The sequence below is a fragment of the Abramis brama genome (genome assembly GCF_963993115.1).
Source record: "Abramis brama genome assembly, chromosome: 5".
In the NCBI taxonomy this organism is placed as follows: Eukaryota; Metazoa; Chordata; class Actinopteri; order Cypriniformes; family Leuciscidae; genus Abramis; species Abramis brama.
Genome location: NC_139967.1, coordinates 8,095,213 through 8,114,138, shown reverse-complemented (window position 1 = coordinate 8,114,138; position 18,926 = coordinate 8,095,213). Strand labels below are relative to the sequence as shown.

At 34.0% G+C, this 18,926-nt stretch overlaps 1 protein-coding gene across 1 annotated transcript in view; it reads left to right on the top strand.

The window, feature by feature from the left end:
• The window catches only part of mapk1 (mitogen-activated protein kinase 1), a 28,977-nt gene extending 11,006 nt beyond the window's left edge, over positions 1–17,971 (top strand). Inside the window, exons 2-9 of the mRNA XM_084113963.1 lie at positions 3,901–4,083; positions 6,671–6,860; positions 8,235–8,351; positions 9,297–9,411; positions 11,898–12,029; positions 12,304–12,413; positions 14,620–14,748; positions 16,088–17,971. Coding sequence (XP_083970089.1) covers positions 3,901–4,083; positions 6,671–6,860; positions 8,235–8,351; positions 9,297–9,411; positions 11,898–12,029; positions 12,304–12,413; positions 14,620–14,736 — 964 coding nt within the window. The 3' untranslated portion in view covers positions 14,737–14,748; positions 16,088–17,971. The remainder of the gene's footprint in view (positions 1–3,900; positions 4,084–6,670; positions 6,861–8,234; positions 8,352–9,296; positions 9,412–11,897; positions 12,030–12,303; positions 12,414–14,619; positions 14,749–16,087) is intronic.
• The last annotated feature ends 955 nt before the right edge of the window (positions 17,972–18,926 follow it).

Below are 18,926 nucleotides of genomic sequence, written 5' to 3'. Positions count from 1 at the left end.
GCAAATTATCTCAGTACTGTAAGAAATAACTTCATTAAAATAACTTCTTGTCATGTTATGGTAATTAAATTTTGTGGCAAAAAGCGTGATTTAATTATTTATGTTGTTTTTATGATTATTGTTATTTATTAATTTATCCATTTATATTTTAATTAATTTTGATATGAATAAAGCACATTCCTTCCCGTTCTCATTACCGTAATGCAACTTATCTCATTCTCATTACTCTAATGTGAAAAAAAACCCACATTAAATTATGAAGTATTTATGCATTGTTATATTTGTTGTACTGACTTTAACGTCTGCTGATTTTATTAGAATAAAATATGGTTTGAAAAAACAACAACTTCTGAACCCGTTGTGGTAATGAGAATTTGGGGTGGAAAAATGTGCTTAATAGGTATGAAAAATGTCCCAATGCAAAACATTTTAATGGCATATATATATATTTATTTAATTATTATTTATTTAATTGCCTTAAGTAGCAACTTAACTTGCCTGCTCGCTCTAACGTTAACCTAGATAAATGTGTGCTATTATTAAGCGCATATCCAAGTGTTTGTGCAGAGTGTTGAAGCTAAAGTATTAGCCGGCGCATTCACTTGCATTTTTTCCTGAAAACAGCGGAACAACTTAAAATACTCCATCATTTTTGGTCATACAGATGAGAGTAATAAATCATTCAAAACTGTAGAGGGTTTTATTTGTGTAAACCCGCAATAACAATAAAATGTTGTGCTTTTGTAAAGTGAATAGGAAAAGAATATGCTCTTTCTGCCGTCTCGATCTCCGTGAACTGGAGCGCGTCACAAAAATGAACGGAAACTAGGCTACCTGCGTCACAAACATGAGAAATATAGGCCTATCTAAAGAACTTGAAATGTCTACTTTTGAACGAACCAATTCAAATGGAAAACAAATACTCTGATTATGTAATGTATAATGTAATCCGTATGAAAGGTGCATTTCTCTCTAAAGGCTCGTCCACTATACTGCGGAGATGGCGAGTCAGCATCGTCAACTTCATCTTTGCGGCCGACACTGACTCAGAAAACACTAGTTTATTAAATCAATTAAATGTTTCCTTGCTATTTTTTTCCGACATATTTATAATCATCCGCTACTTTTGCCAGTTCTTTGTGACAAGCTATGCATTCGCTTGAGCGCGAAATAGGCATATTACGCCTATATTAAAGGTTTAGTATTCCTCCCCAGTATATATTTAAGTAATTAAATTAATATAAACGTGTGATTAGTCGACTAATGGCTTAAATTAATTACTACTAGTCGACTAGAAAAATCTTTAGTCGGGGATAGCCCTGGTATTTATGCATTGTAATTTTAGTTGCACTGCCTTTAACGTCAGATGATTTCTGATTTCATTTTTAAAAAAAATTATTAAAAAAACTTTTGGGCCCATTATGTTAATGAGAATTGTGTGCTTGTTTAACAATCATGATGAAGTCACAACGTAAATAATTGGAATGGTCAAATAATTTAATTAATTAAATTTAATTATCATTGTTGTTATGATTTAAAAAAAATCTGAACTTGAAATGAGCTTTACCCAAATCACACAGTGTTCATAAGTTAAAGCAGTTATACTAAAGCCTTTTTGAGTGGCTTTGCTTTTCCTCCTCGTCCAGTTGTTTCAAACAGATCTTCAGCTACACCTCAACCGAGGGTTTGTGCTGATTTTCAGTCTTCAAGATGTTCACATGCAGCAGTCATTCCCCTCCACAGTTTCCACGCAGACCCTGCTTTATTTATAGACATCTTTATTATTTGGTGGCATGACAGCACGCCATTGGAGCGTCTTTTTCCCCCTCCTCTTTCGCACCAAGGGTATCTGGCATTGTCAGAGCATTGTGTAAATTCACTACGAACGTTCAGCCTGTCTCCGCCCCCCTCCTTCACATTACCATGGCAACAGCCTGTTGCATAACTCCCAACCACAAAGTCTCGCCTGTCCGTCTCCGTGGAAACCATGCCTCTCTCCCTTTTTCTTGCTGTCTTGCTATGTCTCTCCATCTCTGCTTCTCTCTCTCTCTCTTTGATGGTTTTTCTTAACCTCTGTGTAATTTCTCCACTTTCTGCCCTTTAGAGTGTGGTGTGTACAGTGCCAGCCAGATGCTCGATCCGTGAACTTTACACTTGTCAAGATCGAAATCTGCGTCAACAACAAAAAAACTCCAGACATATTGAGCCATTGTGTGAAAAATGCAAGTTTAAATGCAGCCGTTCCGTCATAAATTTTGACCTGCTTGACCATGTTTCTGCTGTGCAAGAGAAAATGGTGCAGATGTTGCAGTATCGCTGCACCTGACACAGATTTGGCATTAACAATGTGTCAGCAGTGCGGAGGGTTCAGAGAAACCATTGGAATCAGGTCATGATTACGATGAAGTTGAGATTACATCTTCAGTTTCTTTGCATTCATGAAGCCTATGTGAGAAGAAGAGTGACGCACCGTCTCGCACGCAAAGCCATGTTTAGCTAAAAGTTAGGGGTGATTGACTGGAAAATTAATTATTTATTTATTTGAACTATTAGTAACTTTATATAAATGTAATAAATTATTATTTTATATGGTCTAATTAAAAATGTTTTGATTAAAAAAGTTTTTTTTTTAATAATTAAAATCCATCATTAATATTATCATCATTATTCTTTTTGAAAACTTTAGCTAGGTAACTTAAGTCACATTAAAACTGTCTTTGGAAATGTTTTTTTAAACATTTGGGGGGGGTTTTGTGCAACTTCTCAAATGCTTAAAATATTAATATCCATCATTAAAAATATTATTATTCCTTTTGAAAACTTAGTTAGTTAGTTAAAAAATAATCCATTAAAAATATAATTATTATTATTCCTTTTGAAAACTTTTGAAAAAGTTACGTTTTTCTTTTACGTGAAGGTCACATTATGTTTTTGCAACTTCTTAAATGCTCAAAATATGAAAATGCGTCATTAGCATTATTTTACATTTTTGAAAAATGATAAATCTAAACAAAGTATCTGTATCTGAATGTTTGGTTGATTTATCTATTAATGAAACTTTTTTTTTTTTAATATACATATATGAAGGTCATAACTGTCTTGTAAGGTTGTTTTTTTTCAAACCATGCTTTTGTTTTTGCTACTTCTGAAATGTTTAAAATATGAATCATCATAAAAATATTTGTACTTTAAATAAAAAATCTATGATAAACCTAAACAAAGAGTGAAAAAATCATAAGCCATTTTTTAAATATGTATTGCGTGAAAATTATATATGATCATTCTTCAGTCTTTCAAACATAATTTCCACTACGACCCTTTGTCCACATTTACATTGTGTAGCTGTTTTAAAGAGACTTTTCTAAAGTCCTAAAAGTCAGCAGAAGTGCCCAAAATTAAAAAGTCCATCTACGTTCACATTGTCTTTTCCACTGTATTACACCTCTTATATTGTGTACTTGACACTTGGTGTCACTTGGTAAAAATGTCATATTTTTTGTGCAGTAGTCTTTTATTCTTTGATGAATGAGCTATTATGTTTTGTAACTAAAGCCGGATTCACACTGTACTATTTGGGCCACGATTTGGCTGTCTGAGACAAATGTTGAGAATCCTAAAATATTCCCCGGATCCTAGGCCAAAATCTGCTGAAATTCTGGCAGCGTCAGAAGTTTTGACCCACAGTTTATACCATTGTGACTTCTCCCTAAGAAAACCGTCAAATCATAAACCAGAACCTGATGATGCAATTAGCAAAACAACTACAAACTTGCTCCACTTTGCTTTCTTTCTTCTTCCATTTTTCTTTTCAAGACAAGTCATGATCAAAATTAGTGCTAGAGATTGCTTTTGATTTCAGATGCTTGATCTGAAGATGTCTCCTCTTTTGCTTCTTTTCAGCTCAGCGTATGATCGTGATAACAAAGTGCGTGTGGCGATAAAGAAGATCAGTCCGTTCGAGCACCAGACGTACTGTCAGCGCACACTCCGTGAGATTAAAATCCTGCTCCGCTTCAAGCACGAGAACATCATCAGCATCAACGACATCATCCGCACACCCACCATCGACCAGATGAAAGACGTGTATCCTTTTTATTTTAACCTGGAAATAAACAACACTTTAGGATTTCGAAACAACTTTGCAATGCAGCATGAGCAAAAAAAGAGCAGCTGACTGTACAAAGGAGCATTGTCACTAATTTACTTAGAAATAGTGCTAACGCTTTACAATAAAGTTACATTAGTTAACTGCATTAGTAAAAATGAAATAATAATGACCTGCACTTCTACAGCATTTATTAATCTTTGTTAATGTTACTTTCAAAATGTAATAATACATTATTAAAATCAAATGTTGTATTTGTTAATGTAGTTACATGAACAAACAATGAACTGCTGTATTTTTATTTGCTAAAGTTAACAAAGATTAACAAACTGTAACTAATGTATTGCTCATGGTTTGTTCATGTAAGTTAATACATTAACTAATGATAAAGGGATACTTCACCGATTAGCATTAAGCTTCGTATCAGTAGAAACCCGGTGGTATTTTCGATTGGCCGTGCTTCCCTCCCTCATGTCCTCCTGAGACGAGATTTCGGTATTGTGTGTCTGGAAAAAAACCTCAGATGACGCAAAAATCGTAATTTTGTGTCATCGTAGGCTTTTTTGGCCAGAGGCGAGAGACTACAGCCAGTAGGAGGAGCTCGTTCCGCATGTTTTCAACCCGCCCACAGGGGGGATCTCACGATAAAACGCTGTCTTTTCAGTTTCGAGTCAACTAGTAGCCTAGTTGTATCATTTCTTCCGATACTGCCCTCTGTAACCGGTAGGCGTGGCGTGGGAGTGGCCTCGTAGGGCAGTGAAGCAAGTGCATTCTGGGAGTTGTTGTCTTTCATCCACATGAGCCAAAAATACATTTTCTGGCTTTTCTCAGTCTAGAAGGCACCAACTTCTAAATTAATTTCACATTTCTACTACATAAATGACCCAATTTAAATACACATTCATCTTTCCAGCGGTGAAATATCCCTTTAACAAATGAGACCGTATTGTAAAGTGTTACCAATATTTCTAAGTAAATAATCAAATAAGTAAATGTGACAATGATCATGTGGCTTCTTTGTACAGTCAGCTGCTCTTTTTTTTGTTCATGATCATTAGGTTTTATGTTTATCAGTTCAAATGTTGCCATCATTAAAGCAAAAAGAGACTTATATTAAGATGTATTTAAATTCAAATTCATTCAATTTTTCAGTTCAGCTTTTTAAATATACATGTTCAGGCTGAAAATACGGCCTCTGCCACAAACAACGATCTTTTCCAACTGTGTAGGCTGAGACTATGCAAAAATCTCTAGTAAAGAGTTAATTTTAGGGCTGAAATCAATAATCGGTAGGCGTGTGGATAGTGAGAGTAGTTTTGTATGATCTAATCGCTGTGTTGTTCTTGTGTGATTCGCATCACGCCAGAGCTGCTGAAGGGAGTAGAAACCAGATTTACAATTTTCTCTCTTGTACTTCTGTGTTTCCTTTTGAAATTAATACAGAACATATCAAAAGGCTTGTGCTTTTTTGTTGTTGTGGTGGTTGTTTTAAATATCCAGGAGCTTTTAGATTGTCAAAGCCTGAAATAAACAAAGATTTACTACTTATCATTGTTAGTAGGCATGGGAACTGAGAGCTGTTTAACTAAATCTGATTCTGTTCTATAAGACTGTTCCAGTTCTGTAGTGATTCCATTTACATGTTTGCACTTTTGAGGAATAAATCGCATATAAAAAAGGTCAAATTTTAGGATTAACTGGCATATACACTAGCGTTCAAAAGATTTATATATATATAAAAAAAGTCTCTTATGCACACCAAGGATGCATTTATTTGATCGAAAATAATATAGTAATATAGTAAAATATTATTACAATTTGAGTGTTTTATATTTTAACATATGGATAATATATTTTATGAATATTAATATACTGTATTTGTAAATAAAATGTATTCATGTGATCAAAGCTGAATTTTCAGCATCATTACTCTTCAGTGTCACATGATCCTTCAGAAATCATTCTAATATGCCGATTTGCTGCTCAAGAAACATTTCTTTTTATTATCAATGTTGAAATCAGTTTTTTATCAGTTTAAATCAGTTTAATTTTTTTTATTTCTTTTTTAAACTTTTTTTCAGGATTCTTTGATTCTTTCTATGACAAAATAACAGCATTTATTTGAAATAGAAATCTTTTGTAACATTAAATGCCTTTACTGTCACTTTTGATCAATTTAATGCATCCTTAAATCTATTCATTTGTTAAAAAAAAAAAAAAAAACACTGACTCCAAACTTTTGAACAGTAGTGTAGATATCTGAAAGCTTATAGACATTGAATAAAACCCCAAAAACCCTTTTAGATAGATGGGTCATTTCAGACTTAATCTGTAGAATTTGCGTATGGTGAAAGTAAGAACATGAATTATTTTGAAATCTGATTTAAAGTACAAAAAGGTTGAGAAGATTCTCACATTAAATGTAATGCGTTTCTTCAACTGGCTGCACATACTGAGATCTCCAGTCTAAGTGTGTGAATGTACCATAAGCTTTTATCAGCTCTTATATGCAACCTTTTCTGAACCCCAAGCTTTGTGTTTGACCTTGACATTGACAAACTATAGCTACATTGTACAGGATCTGATGGAGACAGACTTATACAAGCTGTTGAAGACGCAGCACTTGAGCAATGACCACATCTGTTACTTCCTGTACCAGATCTTGCGTGGCCTGAAGTACATCCACTCGGCAAACGTTCTCCACCGAGACCTGAAGCCATCTAACCTTTTGCTCAACACTACTTGTGACCTCAAGGTGAAGCACACTGCGTTTTTAAGCCATCATGCCATTTTAAACACATTTAAAGGTTGTGTGCCATTTCTGCGTCACCAAATGGAATTGAACAAATGTTTTCAGAACGCTACACCTGTCATTTGTACAAAAAAGCACATCATTTCCATTTTACTAATATTATTTTCTATAAATATTAAATATGAAGCTATTACATTTCACAAAACAGCTTGTCCATACAACATTTAAAAATGTAAATGGAATTAAATAAAATGATCAAATATTTGTATAATAAATGTAAATGAAATTAAATAAAGTTTGGATCATATAATTGTATAATACATTTTATACGTTTATATGTAAAGGTTTTTTTTTTTTTTAGATTATTTATAAGTTAGTCATTTTAGATTTTTCTGCAGTTTCAGACATAGTATGAGAAAGTAATTTAACAAAGGAAAAATAACACTCTTAAACAGGGTTTGACATTAACTTGTTTGCTCACCAGCCACTGTGGCTAGTGGATTACAAAGTTACTAGCCACTCAGCATTTTCACTGGCCACAATTTTGACATTATACCATGGGGAAAAATTACCATATAGATATTTTTAACATTATCTCATAATTTGGCAGCAGGTATTTTAGGCGGCTGTCACTTTAAGACCCCGTTATACTGTTAAACATGCGTTTTCTTTCTCACCCGTTTCATTCACTTAAACATAACTGACTGTTTACGTGAACACTCGCCAAGGCCAGCTTTTTGACATTGTTTTCTGTGTATTTGACAGTTTAATCGCAATAAGCATTGAAAACGAACTCAATTTAGTACCGAGACGCGCGCGGATTTATGTGCCGCATTTTGGGTGTGCGGGAATTAGTAAAATTATGTGCAATCTCACGCTGAAATTCAAGCCCTGTTACACCAACAATATTCATCCAGAGCACATTAAATGAGTGAGTGAAGGGAGGCGGGTTTATGTGTCAACTTGCTGTCAGAGAGAATCGTGAGAGAGCAAGAAAGCACAGCTGGTATTGTGCATCAATTCTGCGGAAAATGAGTATTAAGTGTTTCAGATATTTCAGTATCGAAAAATCTATATTTTTAAAACACTACATTGATTGCACTTACTTTATTTCAGATGCCTTTAAAATACGACAATTGAAAAATGTGTATGTTCTATATATAAAATTCAACCAGCTAAAGTGGCTAGTAGGAGTGACTGAGTTACACTGCCACTGCATTTGGCGGGTGTTAATGTCAAGCCCTACCTTTAAACCTTTAACTCCATTGTCACCACATCATACCATTATTGAATTAAATTCACAGCAGGCTCAGCTAGGATATCGATGGATATTCACATATGTCTGTAACCTCTTTGTTATTGCTTATTTGATCTTAGATCTGTGATTTTGGGCTCGCCCGGGTGGCCGATCCAGACCATGACCACACCGGCTTCCTGACGGAGTACGTAGCTACACGTTGGTACCGCGCACCAGAGATTATGCTCAATTCTAAGGTGAGGTGTTGTCTCAAGCGTTTGTTTGGTTGCTCTGTGCGACCGTCAGTCAGCAGTTTGGTGTTCGGCCATTACATTCGTAAGAAATGAATTCAGGTTTCTGGCAATGTCTGTGTATTAATGACATGTTTGTATTCTCTTTCCTGAAGTATTACTCAATGTTCAAATCCTTAGTTAGAAGACATATATACCATTATAAATTTTAAGTTGGCGTTTATCTTTATATTTTTAGTTTTCATTTTAATTTAGGTTATAATTTTATGTGCTTTTTTGTCATTTTAATTAGTTTTTATATTACTATTTAGGTTTAACTTATTTGTAAGTTTTAATTGTTTTAATGTTTTTCAGTAAGTAATTTTAGTGTTTGAACTTAAACTTATTACAGTTACTTGCCAACACTTTACAATAAGGTTTCATTTGTTAACATTAGTTAACTACATTAGTTAACATGAACTACCAATGAACACTAATACTTCTACAGCATATCTTGGCACAATCTTAGCATTACTGAGACACTTTAAAGATAAAAAGCTGTATCTGTTAATATTACTTAATGCACTAAGAACTAACATGAACATTTTTATTAACTAACATAAACAAAGGTTAATAAATGCTGTGAAAATAGTTTGTTCATTGTTAGTTCATGTTAGTTAATGCATTAACTAATGTTAACATATGAGACCGTATTGTAAAGTGTTACCATTTTACTTAACAAGATGTTTTACATAGATTTGTTTTTTGTTTAGTTAATGATTAAAACCCTGAATTTAAACAGATGTTTTTTTTTTTTCTTCTTATAAGAATAGTTCACACAAAAATGAAATTAATGATTTTAAATATGGTACAATATTCATGTACCATGATACTTCCTAGATCGCCATATCATATTACTATGTACCCCCACAAAATGCATTATAAAAACACTTTTGTCTCTCTCTCTCTCAGGGTTACACTAAGTCCATTGATATATGGTCGGTTGGTTGTATTCTGGCTGAGATGCTTTCGAATAGACCCATCTTTCCTGGGAAACACTATCTGGACCAGCTTAACCACATCTTAGGTAAACATCCCGGTGGACTTTGTATATTTCCCTGCATGCAGCCTTTGACGTCACAGCTCAGAATAGCCACTAGTAAAGGGTTTGGGTGTATGATGTCATTTACCTGTAAGTATAGTGTCTTTAGTCACATGACATTTATAGCTGATTGGAACTCAAAAAGCTGTAGATTTCAAGTCACGTACTTCCAGAGCTGCTTTGAGATGAATAGGAACTCTAACGGATAGGTTTCCTGGGTATTATAGCGTTTATAAACCTGTTGCCAACAAAGGAGATGCTTTAAGTGGAAGAAATTGAGACTAAATATTAGTTTTATGCAATTATTATTATTATTATTATTATATTTTTCTTACTTTTTTATTCAAAACAAATAATAATAATAATGATATTTTTCTTATTTTTTATTTTAATACATTTAAATAATAATAATAATAATAATAATAATTATTATTATTATTATTTTAAAGTCATATTGGTACATTTTTAGCCAAATTTTGCAGTCCTATAGACAAGCACAGCAAACCTGGAGCTAATTGAAAATTATTGCATTCTAAATCATAATCGCAATTTTTATCTAAAAAATTGCAATTCGAGTTTACCCCAAATCATGGAGATCTAACTACGAACTTTTCATGTGGATTGTTGATGTTTAGGTGAGTACTTAAATCACATGGGACATATTCAGTACTAAACTCTACATTGTGTGAATTGAAATCAAACTCTTCTTCTAAATATACTTTTATATTTTTTTAGATATATTTTTTCCCACAGTTTTCATAAAGCTGTCCATCTGTAATGGAAAACATGCTCAACTCACTCTGAATAATTGATACACATTGAGCGCTCTTCAAAAGCTCAGCATAGGCCATTCATCTCTGGGTTGAAACATGATGCATTGTGGTCAGTTTTGCATCGTAAGACTGAGATAAGCATTTGATGGTTATCGCCAAGAAGGCTTAATCATCATTTCCCTTGCAAGTTGAAGCACATCAGATGTCAGTCGCTTCCCTTCTCTTTATTTTTCCTTTCTCCGTCCGTTGCATGAGTTAAAACTCAGTGTTTCCTGTCAGAGATGCTGTTGATTTTGACCCTGCAACGAGCTGATAACGTTGTCCATGCTGCTACGTGTGTTTGAGGGTGTGTTTTCCCATAGTGATGGCTCCTGAAGAGACAATCTGTGTAGTAACACTTTCTTCCATTAACATGTGTGTCTTTGAACCCGTCTAGCCTGTGTGAGCAGATGTTTCCCTGTTGATAACGCTACTTATTTCCTCATTTAGATTGCGTGTGCACATTAGCTTGGCGCGCTGGGTTATTGTTGTACCGTCTTTCATTCTCTGAACACTTCTTTTCTTGCATATATTCAAATTGGAGTCCACAGCAACCAAAAATAAGTGTCATCTTGTAGTTGGGTTATTAAATGTGCCATATTCTACAATTGTAGCATTTGTTGTTTAGTAATTTCAAATTAAATACTATAGGCTGTTTTTCTTACTGTACTTCAAAGATTTCCACATGCAAATTACCTCCTTTATGATTGGCTAACCTCCATGTTGTATAGTCACATTGTCATCAATCACTGCTACAGAATAGTTATGTAAACATGAGCAGTTATATGTTAATGAGCTCATGGTTCTGATGTCAATACCATTTCAGAATGAACCATTTTTGCAGCTTAGTTTTCATAAATGGTTTGAGTGACTGGACTCGGGAAGCGGTTGTTTTAATAGTACACTAAAAAACGTTTTTTAAAGGTAAAGGAATTAATACTTTTATAGCATTGCATTTATCAAATTGACAGTAATATATTTTTATTTAAGATAAACGCTGTTCTTTTGATCTTTCTCTTTATCAAAGAATCCTGAAAAAAACTATATTACGTTTTCCTCAAAAATATTAGGCAGCACAACTGTTTTCAACATTGATAATAATAAGAAATGTTTCTTGAGCAGCAAATCAGCATATTAGAATGATTTCTGTGACATTGAAGACTGGAGGAATGATGCTGAAAATTCAGTTTTGATCACAGGAATAAATTACATTCTTTTAAATTGTAATAATATTTCACAATATTACTATTTTTACTGTATTTTAGATCAAATAAATGCAGCCTTGGTGAGGAAAAGACACTTCTTTCAAAAACACACATTCTTACCAACGTTAGAGTATATCAAATTCATATTTCAAAAGACAAAGGATAATCTTTTAGTGATGAGTGATGTTGTAAAGTATAAAACTTGTGAAAGCTGCAGTTGTTTTAGCTGGCCAGGATGGCAAGGAGTGATGCAACAAAACTAAGCACATCTGAAAGAAAGGAGTGCTTCCCCTTTTCTCTTTTGCTTTTATTCCCTTGAGCTCCTTGTTTATATTTTCATAATTTCTATACTCACTTTTCCTTTATCCTCTTGATTGCTTATCGGTTTTTTTCTTATGCCCTTTCCTCCCTCTTTAGTCTAATCGGTTTTATTTGTCTTGTCTTTGTCCTGTAGGTATTTTGGGCTCCCCGACTCAGGAGGACCTGAACTGCATCATCAACATTAAGGCGAGGAATTACCTGCTGTCACTTCCTCTCCGCTGCAAAGTGCCCTGGAACCGCCTGTTTCCTAACGCAGATCCTAAAGGTCAGAGGTCACTTCCACACACCTTGATTAAAGGAAACTAGTCCTCATATTTTGGAGGCAAAGCCACCTTAAATGCCTGTATGCATACTCACAATTGACTTGCAAGCAACTTTACAACTGGTATTTGAATTTATGGTTATAACAATTAAAAGCTTAGCAGAAGTGTGCTTAGTGCTACTTATTTTTAAAAGATGTTACTAAGTTTGTTTTTAATGAACTGATGTGATATTTGGGTTTGATTACTGTGTAAATATTTGGCTCTGTTTTCTTGTAGCGTTGGACCTGTTGGATAAGATGTTGACCTTTAACCCTCATAAGAGGATTGAGGTCGAGGAGGCACTTGCTCACCCGTACCTGGAACAGTACTATGACCCCTCAGATGAGGTCAGTTCACTACTACTTTTTCTTCATTCCAGCAGGATAACTCTTGATAATAGCAATTTTTGTAAAACGTATGTAGGAAAAAATATACGCGCTAGCTTGTCAAGTGCATCACTTTTTCACAGACATCAGTGGAAAGTTTGTAGTTCAGTCGGATGTCAATGGCAAAGAAAGTAAAACGAGGAAGCATGTATTATTAACTTTGACGGTAGAGAGAGAGCACTTCTGTTGCATGCTCTTTATTCCTGATCGTTCACTCAAGCACACGTGTGTCGTTCGGATTAAAACTAAATTGTATGTGCAAGTAAAACATAAACCGTTGAGTTATTAATGTATAACCAGTGCTTCCCTACATTTATTACAGGACGTTTGCAGGTCAAAAACAGCTGTTTATTTTATTTCTATCCTTTCCTTGTTTTATTGTATTTATTTGTGCTATTTGTAATTTGATTATTTGTTCTTATTTTATTACTAAACATTTGAACTGCTGACCCAATCCTCAGCACTGAGTCCTGCTTGAGAAGCTCTAAATATGTGCTGTGCAATTAAATGAAAGATAAAATATGATAGAGCAACAGAAGGAACAGTGATAGTAACAAGCTCATACAATACATTTTAGCAGGCTTCATTATGCATGAAAATAACTAAAGGAAATATGCATTTGCTAAACAAACTAATATGATTGCAAAATTAATATGATTCATATTCTTTTGGTTTCTCTAACCAATATATTTAAAAATGACAAATGCAGTGAAAATACAGGTATCGGCAAGTACCAAAAATGAAAGTATTAGTATCTGACTCGTTCTGGAAAAAGTGGTATCGGTGCATCCCTAGCAAGTACGTAACAATATTAGTAAATAGTAATAGTAAAAATATAAATGTACAAATATTAAAAATGAAACGATCTGTTAATGGATTTAAAAGACTTCACTTTTTTTCTTGTAGGCCTATATTATTTGATGTTCTTGTCTTTTAACATTTATTGATAATAACAAACCTTATTCAAATATAGGCAAAATCATGCAATATAATATAATAGTAGGCCTATAATATAGGTTAATAATAATAATTTATAATATTTTTTTTGTCATTCTTAATTCAAAATTAAATATAAATTTAGGTTACACTGTATTTTAAAGTGACGTAGTAACATTGTACTTACTCGAATAAGTACTGAGTAATATTAATTAACTACATGTACTTACTGTAGAGTTACGGTTAGTTACTCGGTTAGTTAATTATGCATAATTTACTGTTATTATTATAGAAAGTACATGTAGTAACGTGTAACTACATCACCTTAAATAAAGTGTTACATTAATTTATTATTCATATCAAATTCTGATAATCCCAGGTTGTCATGGTCACACAGGTTTGTTTATGCATTAAACTCGTCAACATAGGATCTTGAGGCTATGACTTCACATCACGTGGCCACAACATAACGATATCGTTACTTCGACAAAATGATGTCGTGGCTACGAGTTAATATGACCTTCCCACCAATTAATGAATCGTGGCCTTGACATATTATGTTCCCACAGGTTAATATGTCGTGGCCACGACCAGACTTAAGTGAACCGAACATGTCCCCTACCGTTATTTTAATATACTCACAGTTATTTTGGGATTCTGGGTGACTGACTTTAATAAAGTAAAGGATAAATGTAAAAACTTATATTCTGCTGTCCTCTGCTTACTAGTTTCATCATGGTCTCCGCTTTTTCATATCTTTTATGGTGATCAAAGGTTGAGCGTTTCTAACATGAGCACTATGAAGTGCACTTTATTAGCCACATGACCACAATAACCCTTGACTATCTATAGAGTGTCTGTTAAGAAGCGATTGGAGGTTTAAGCATGAATGCAAGATTACTGATGCTACCTTGTCATGTGTGATCAGTACATTTTCTGTATTTTTTGTGCCTTTTACACAACAGCAGTTTTGTTGATGCTTATTGTGTCTATTACATCAAAACATTACGAATGACATTGTTGCATGGAGTTAAGCACCCGCCCTATTGCACAAATAGCTACACTGAACACTGTACTTGATGAATATCATTTGCTATTTGTGTGTAGGACTTTTATCTACCAACACTGAAAAACGGCTTTAGTGAATAATATTGTTGTACAGGTTTAAGCAAAAGAGTTGTGTTTAAAGCATTTTATCCCATGATCCCATGCTTTTATTTATTTCTCACAGCCTGTTGCTGAGGCTCCGTTTAAGTTTGAAATGGAGCTGGATGACTTGCCCAAAGAGACCTTGAAAGACCTGATCTTTCAAGAAACTGCACGCTTTCAACTAGCCTTCAGACCATAGCCTATCGCTCAGGTAAACTGAATATTTGCTGAAGCCAAATGCTTGTGTTAAATGGACAAAAGAATCAATCACATAGTGAAAGAAAGAAGTGTGAGTGTATTTGCATACCTGGAAAATAACCATGAACAAGTGCAAAGGATCCAATAATTTTGAGCTCTTTAAGAGCTCTATTTCTATTTCTAAACCCTTAAATGATTCGTAGCACACATGTAAGACATTTGACATTTTTTGTTTTTGTTCAACACTTGCAAATTCATTTCAATACTATGCATGTATCACACCAATAGGACTACATATCTTTGCACTGTAATTGAAGAAGTGTACACTACTGTTTAAATGTTTGGGGTCTGACTCTAATATTTTTTTAAATGTTTTTGAAAAGTCTCTTATGCTCACTAAGGCTGTATTTATTTGATCCAAAATATAGTAAAAAGTAATATTCTAAAATATTATTACAATTTAAACCAACTGTTCTTTATTTTTGTATATTTTAAAATGCAGTTTATTCCTGTGATGCAAAGATGAATGTTTAGCATCATTACTCCAGAAATCATTCTAGTATGCTGATTTTATGCTCAAGAAACATTTCTTCTTATTATTATCAATGTTGAAAACAGTTGTGCTGCTTAATATTTTTGTGGAAACCATAATACAAGATTATTTCATGAATAGAAAGTTTGTTTAAAGAAGGTTTATTTGAAATATAAATAATTCGTAACAATGTAAAAGTGTTTTGCCACTTTTTGATCAGTTAAAAAAAAAAATTCTTTAAAAAAAATAATAATCTTACTGACCCCAAACTGTTAAACGCATTGATATTGTGATTAGAATAAAGAAATAAATGTGTGTGTCAGTAGCGTAAAGACGTGTCATGTTTCCAGATGACTCTCGGGAGGGAGCAGCTGTTCCGAGGTTGTTCCTTTTACACTTCCTGGATAACAAAACAGCGCCAAGAACATGAATATTATTAGTATGATTACTTGCATACTGACCCCAAACTTTTGAATACTAATGTACTTGCTAATGTGTTTTATTTACTCTGAAAAGCCCATTTTTACTGTCTTTTGGCACTTTGCAAACATCAATTTTGGACCCCAGATGGAATTTGGTTAACGCTTTATTTTACAGTGTCTTTGTTACACGTTGCATGTAGAAATAACTATAAATTAGACATAATTACATGCAACTAAACCTAAACCAAACCCTAACCCTTTAGTGAGTGCATGCTGTTAATTAATATTACTCGGTACTTAAATATATAATTACGCTGTAACAAGGACACCTTAAAGTAAAGTGTATTTGCATTGTGTTTTGTTTCGACCATAACTAAACCTATTTTTTCTGTCTGTAGGTGTTGGTCTGGATTCGATCATGCCTGATGCTTCTGTCTCCACACCACTGTGCGCTGTGGTCCTCTTTTGGTCTTCATCATCATCATCATCATTGTTATCTCATCCTTTTCCTAAACCCTAAAACTACAGGCAGCCTTCAAAGTTCATCTGACCCCATTTGAAAACATTGACTCCTGCGCCCTCCTGCTTTCTTCAAATCTCATGACAATGGAAGAAATGTGTAGAGCTTCTCTCACACTCTTCCTCTGCATCTCATCCTTCTCTCTTCTTGCTCATCTGTGTGAAAGTGTGCCTGCGTGTGTGGTTATGGACCCATCTCGGTTAACCCTTTTTCTCTCGGTCCTCTGATACGTAAAAAGAAACGTCTATGATTGTGTTAGTGTCGTGCTTCTTTTTAGCCTCCTGTTAATATTTCCAACAAGCTGCTTTTCTAAGGTGTCTGTAAGCCATTTTGAAGTCCCACAGAGGTCAGACAGGGAGAGAACGAGGGCGCAGATCTCCTCTATCGTTATATATATATATATGCAGTGGACAAGCATTTATCCACATTGTGCATCGCCAATCTCCTCAAAGTGCACAGAGCTCTAAATTTGCCACGGTGTCTTTTTAAGGCTTTAATATATTTTCATAAATGCAAATATGTATTTACTAATAACCCCTTAAAATTGCTTAAATCTTTCATTAATTTATCAAATTATTTTTTGTACATTTTAACTCCTCCAATCAGTTATAGAATATAGAAATATATAAATTTGTACATTGATTCTCAATCATAAACCCTTAATCACTTTTAGAAAAGAGACTAATCTGTTAAATTTGCTTAAGAGCCAAAGAAAAAGGCCGCTTTGAAGATGTTACGACACCACTTTCCAAAAGGTGACCACATTACCTGCAAAAAAAAAAAAGGCAAGTGCTATGCAGGTGAATGTATTTCCCAAAATCCAGGTGTTTTTGAGTCTAAAGATGCACGTTTTAGGAACTGGACTTTATCACTTAGCTAGGTTTAGAGGAACTTCTGCCAAGGGACAAAGAACAATCATAACTGGTAAATTTCGAATCGATGTCTTTATTATAAACGTACAGTGCCTGCTCTGCTCATCTGCATTCATCCTTTCTTTTTGTATATTTCTTTGTCTTTTTGCTTTCCCTGTCCACCCCCAGCCGCCTTGTATCAATAAGACTGTGCCCTTGCATGACTGTTAAAAAGCTTTCTATACAAAGAAAATGGAAGTGCCACACTGCTGGGGATTCCGCTATTGGACTCTCAGGTTTTTGTTATAACCTACCTTTTGTGGTCTCATATTTCTTATATAGAGTATTATGAGTAAAAAAAAAAAAAACACTCCTTTATTTTGCTTGTACATTTTGGTTGCACTTCTTTAAAAATCCATGTTCCTCTCAGTGTTAAAAAAAAAAAAAAAAAAAAAAAAAATTCGAGATTAGCTTTTTAGATGACCTAAATCAGTCAGCTCAACCAGAATGTCAGGTTTAATTCCATATGGAAATTAGGGGACTCTAGCCATGGAAATGCACCTTTTATTAATCCATTTCAGTCATAAGATATTTTCCGCTCGTCTGCTAGACCCAGACGAAATGAGAGAGAATGTCTACCTGGAACTGTATGCGCTATGATGCAAACTTTTGTGCAATTAGTGAGCGAGATAGCACTTGAACGTTTGTGAAAATGGAGCTCAGTCGATGTCTTAGATACTAAGTTATTGATACTGATGTGCGCACATGTGCATGGCTTTTGCGAAGTGTTTCTTTCCCACACTTGCTTCCTTTTTGGTTTACTAACTCCACGTTACTTTCACCTATAATATCTGGCAAGGGGCCACCTAGTGATCAAGGAGAGAATGGGCTATTATCTTAAATACATACATAAAAAAAAAAAAATAAAGGAAAAAAAAAAAGCAAAACTCTGTAAGATAGCTTCTGCCGAATCAGTGTGCAGCCTGTCTGTTTCTGTGTGCCTTTATGAATCACGAAAACATTTATCGTGCAGCTTTGTTTTGTTGGGGATCAGTTGTGACTTTTTTTGCGGTATACTCTTGAACTTATATATATATATATATATATATATATACATTTATATATATTTATATTTATATATATATATATATATATATATATATATATATATATATATATATATATTTAAAAAAACCCGTGAAAACCAAAAAAAAATCTCAATTCTCTTTATGTAATTTTAAGTCCTATTTGTCACACCTTTTGTGATTTTTGTGATTTGAGGAAGTATAAAGAAAAATAAATACACCTTTTATTTTTGCCCTACTTGGTTTGATCCTGTTGCATTTTGCCTTCAGTTCTTGAAAGTTCTGTGCAGAACTGTTTTTATTGTAAAAAATGATTGTCTAGTGATTTATTATTAATCTTGTAAAAAAAAAAAATGTCTCTGTGTATTAATCTCCTTTTTGTTAGCAATGGCCAACTCTTGTTGTGAATTTCACTTACAAGCTTCGAAACTCCCGGGATTCGGACCCTCGGATGAGTTTCAGAGGGTGTCAGTAAAGTCACTTGGGAAACTTGTGATTACAAACATTTAAAAAATATATTAAAATATTTTGAATCTATTGAAAAAGGTGACATTATGTCTCAAAGGCTTGTTTTTACTGCTCAAAAAGACAGCCAAGGTTCGTTACCGATAGTGATCTCTGCATCTGCCAAGTCATGTAACCTAGAAACAGCAGAATAAAACAAATTGTATTATATGTTTGCCTCATGTCTTCTTGATATTACTGCTAGTGTTTCATGTGTTGGACTGTGTATAGGCCAATCTTCAAGTCTAATACAAATGTGTTGAACATATCAGAACAC